Source organism: Perna viridis, chromosome 12 (genome assembly GCF_037379345.1).
Source record: "Perna viridis isolate PV_CMFRI_1.1 ecotype Kerala chromosome 12, ASM3737934v1, whole genome shotgun sequence".
Classification (NCBI taxonomy): domain Eukaryota; kingdom Metazoa; phylum Mollusca; class Bivalvia; order Mytilida; family Mytilidae; genus Perna; species Perna viridis.
The window spans coordinates 6,212,298-6,215,418 of record NC_142456.1 but is presented as its reverse complement, the minus strand read 5'-3'; the positions used below and the strand labels follow the sequence as shown (position 1 = coordinate 6,215,418).

The window sequence follows — 3,121 nt, the reverse complement described above, 5'->3', positions numbered from 1 at the left end:
GACAATTCAATCGTAAAAATGGTCATGTGTTTGTACATATAAATATTAACAGTAATGTTGTTATGATGCCAAACGATACAATATGTTTGCGTTTATCCTGTGTTTATAATTGCGTGTCTCGTGGACTTTACGTACTATACTGTCCTGTAAACTTTCGAAATACTAATTATACATCTACTTAAATATGGGAATGCATGAAACGTGGTATGAAAAGATCAACAAAACCAGAAACAAATAAAAAAATGCAAAACAGAAATATAATAGATCATTGATTGTCAATGCGACATCATTATCAAATACCCCGATGTAGCACAAACATTGTCTACTATACATGACAAACATGTTGTCGTACCAGCAGGCAAAGCCCAAAACAACATTGTCTCTGTCTGAAAAACATATTACATCAATTGTTTATTATTAGAGGTAGACGTAGACAATAACAAGATTGATAAGACCTATACTACCACTACGCTCTCCAAAGAAGTGATAGTGGATAACCATAAATCTCTGTATCCTCTTTTGGTCGCTCTACCCAAGACGATGATTGTGATTTACCGTCTTTGTCCTGGATTCCTAACCTTCCCAAAAATCCATACAAAAACGTTGCATAGCTAGATCTGCAAATGTATCAACAAACCTCATTCAAAACTTTTAACTTCTAGACTCACCGTTGTCAACGAGGGTCCCAAGCCTTACCACAACACTTGTTACTCCCGTAGTGGTACTAATTCAATGTGGATCCTAAACGATTTGAAAGATCTTTTAGAAACCCTTCATTCAAAGAGTAATCAAGGGAACCAAGGTTATAGCGGTAATCAAAAGAATGTAATCCAGGGACAAAGACAAGACATGGAAAACAGACATACACAAAAAAGAACATAAATTAACTAAAATCATTTTTTTCAACATTAAGATGTATTTAGTAATTAAGATGTTCTCCACCATTAATAAACTGAAAGAAAAAGGCACATAGATCAATGCAAAATGTCTGTATTAATTCAGGAAGAGTAGTTTTTATAATTTGTTAATATAACATATTTGAGCCGAAAAAAAAAAAAATTGAAAGACAACACGCAAATAGTTGAATGTCTGTAGGTACGGTAATGCATTCCAAGAGAGTAACACTGCAAAAGAAAGGGTATCTCAGTATCTCACCGTCATATTTGACTAATATTTTGTTGTTCAAAATACTCAGTATATAATAAATATTTCAAGAAAATTCACATCAACTTGAGTAGCTGTCTTTGTAAGAATGATGCAAAATCTGAAAGATGTGATACAGCCCCCAAAAACAACATATTTCAATTTTTGTAATTAAGCATTTTTTTGTGGATCTACACTTTAAAATGTGTAATTATTCCTTAAAATGTGCCTGCCCTTAGGGGATAATCAACATTGAAAATCAAATAGTTTGTATCATATTTGAGTGGCATTCACAGAGTTATCTCCCTTACTTCTAAAATCTACAGTGAATTCTACATATGTTTTATCTCCTAAACACGGGTTATATGAAAAACTGAATTTTAATTTCTTTACTTTGGTAATTCAAGCTAAACATCAAAAATGAAAATGTGTAGACTTTTTGCCCATGAATGACATTTTGCATCATTCTTAACTGGAGTGTTACTTAATTTCTAAAGTAGTGTATATTTCGTTTATTCTTGTTTACTCACATGGTTTCTTATATCCATATCCACCGTAACCACTGGCTCCATATCCGTATCCACCATATCCTCCAAGTCCACCAACAGCACCTCCATAGCCATATCCAAGACCTCCAACTAGTCCATATCCTCCGCCGAGTCCTCCTCCAAGACCGTAACCATATCCCCCGAAAGCTTGATTTTCAAGACCCTTAGAAAATTGTTGCCTTTCGAAGTAGTTACGAAGGATATATCCTGGAGTGTATCCTTGTCGGCCATATTCGGCGGCAGCAAAGCTGAGCAAAGCGGTGAGGAAAACTAGAGTTGTCTTCATTCTGTAAAAAATAATATATGGTTTCCAATAATAACTGTTTGTGCTTGGAGTTGCAATCAAAGATACAATTGCCTAGAGTTTGTCACTTTGGTGATTTATCTATTACCCTTTTTTTTAAATATTCTTCAAATCTTCTTCTTTGGGTTTCAGCATTAGTTTCAGAAGAGTCAACATTTTTGTAACTGTAGTATAGACAGTAACTTAAGGAGGTAGACCTAGGATAAGGGTGTAGTATAGACAGTAACTTAAGAAGGTAGACCTAGGGTAAAGGATGTAAATCTTACACATTTTATACAATTTCATGTAAACATCAAAGTAACTGAATGATTTTATTCTTTCTCGAAGGAAAATTTGAAATATTTTGGTGAAATTTAAAATGTTACAAGCATACCATTTATTTCAAGAGTTATGTCCCTTTGCCTAGGTCTACCTCCTTAAATTGACCAGGGATTCCGATTGTATCGGTGGTAAACGGATTTTAATTAATTGAATATACAGTATATATTCTAACACAAACGAAAGTCACCCGAGAGATGAAAACTGCAAGAAAATGCCAAATAGTATGTTTTTGAATAAACATTTTTAAAAAAGGCTATCAAAACAAAAACAGTAGTTGTATTACATTAAACACTTAAAGTTATGCATTCAAAAAACAGGCGTTATGTTTGCCCGTTATATTTATGAACAACAATGACAGCCATAGAAAAATAAGTCTTTGCCATAAAACATGAAGCACCAAAGTAATAGGAAAATGCCAAATATATGACAGTATAGCAGACTTAGTATTTATCTAGTAAAGTCAATTTTTCCTTTGAAATCTGAATACTACTTACCTGTTTTGTAAGCTTGGGTGGTGCTATCTCTTGGTAGTTCATAAATTTGGATCATATTTATACCATGTTTCGATTGTTTTGATGGATCAAATATTTTTATACATGTACATCGTCAATCAATTCACTTATAAACTTTTTACGTATAATGATGGATTAAAGCGGTTTGCGTGTTTAGTTTTTTTTTCTTTTTTTCCCGTTTTTATTTTTCAAACAAATATTCATCTGGAACGGGGTTTTGGTGCTACAAGGTTAAAGTCATCATTACAAAAATTTTATGGTCGCCATCATGCACTTGGTCCATGCTCCCAGTT

General features: G+C 33.4%; 1 protein-coding gene across 2 annotated transcripts; it reads right to left on the bottom strand.

The window, feature by feature from the left end:
* Positions 1-398: 398 nt before the first annotated feature.
* LOC148600986 (uncharacterized) lies at positions 399-2,893 on the bottom strand. 2 transcript variants are annotated; one of them, XM_088555484.1, is made up of 3 exons: positions 2,811-2,893; positions 1,674-1,978; positions 399-617 (listed from the first exon to the last, which is right to left on the bottom strand). In XM_088555484.1, exons 2-3 carry the CDS (start codon positions 1,975-1,977, stop codon positions 574-576), a joined length of 348 nt encoding a protein of 115 aa, XP_088411610.1. In that variant the 5' UTR covers position 1,978; positions 2,811-2,893; the 3' UTR covers positions 399-573. The 2 variants fall into 2 exon arrangements, with proteins under 2 accessions (XP_088411610.1, XP_088411611.1); XM_088555485.1 differs by lacking the exon at positions 399-617 and adding an exon at positions 884-952.
* Between the last annotated feature and the right edge of the window lie 228 nt (positions 2,894-3,121).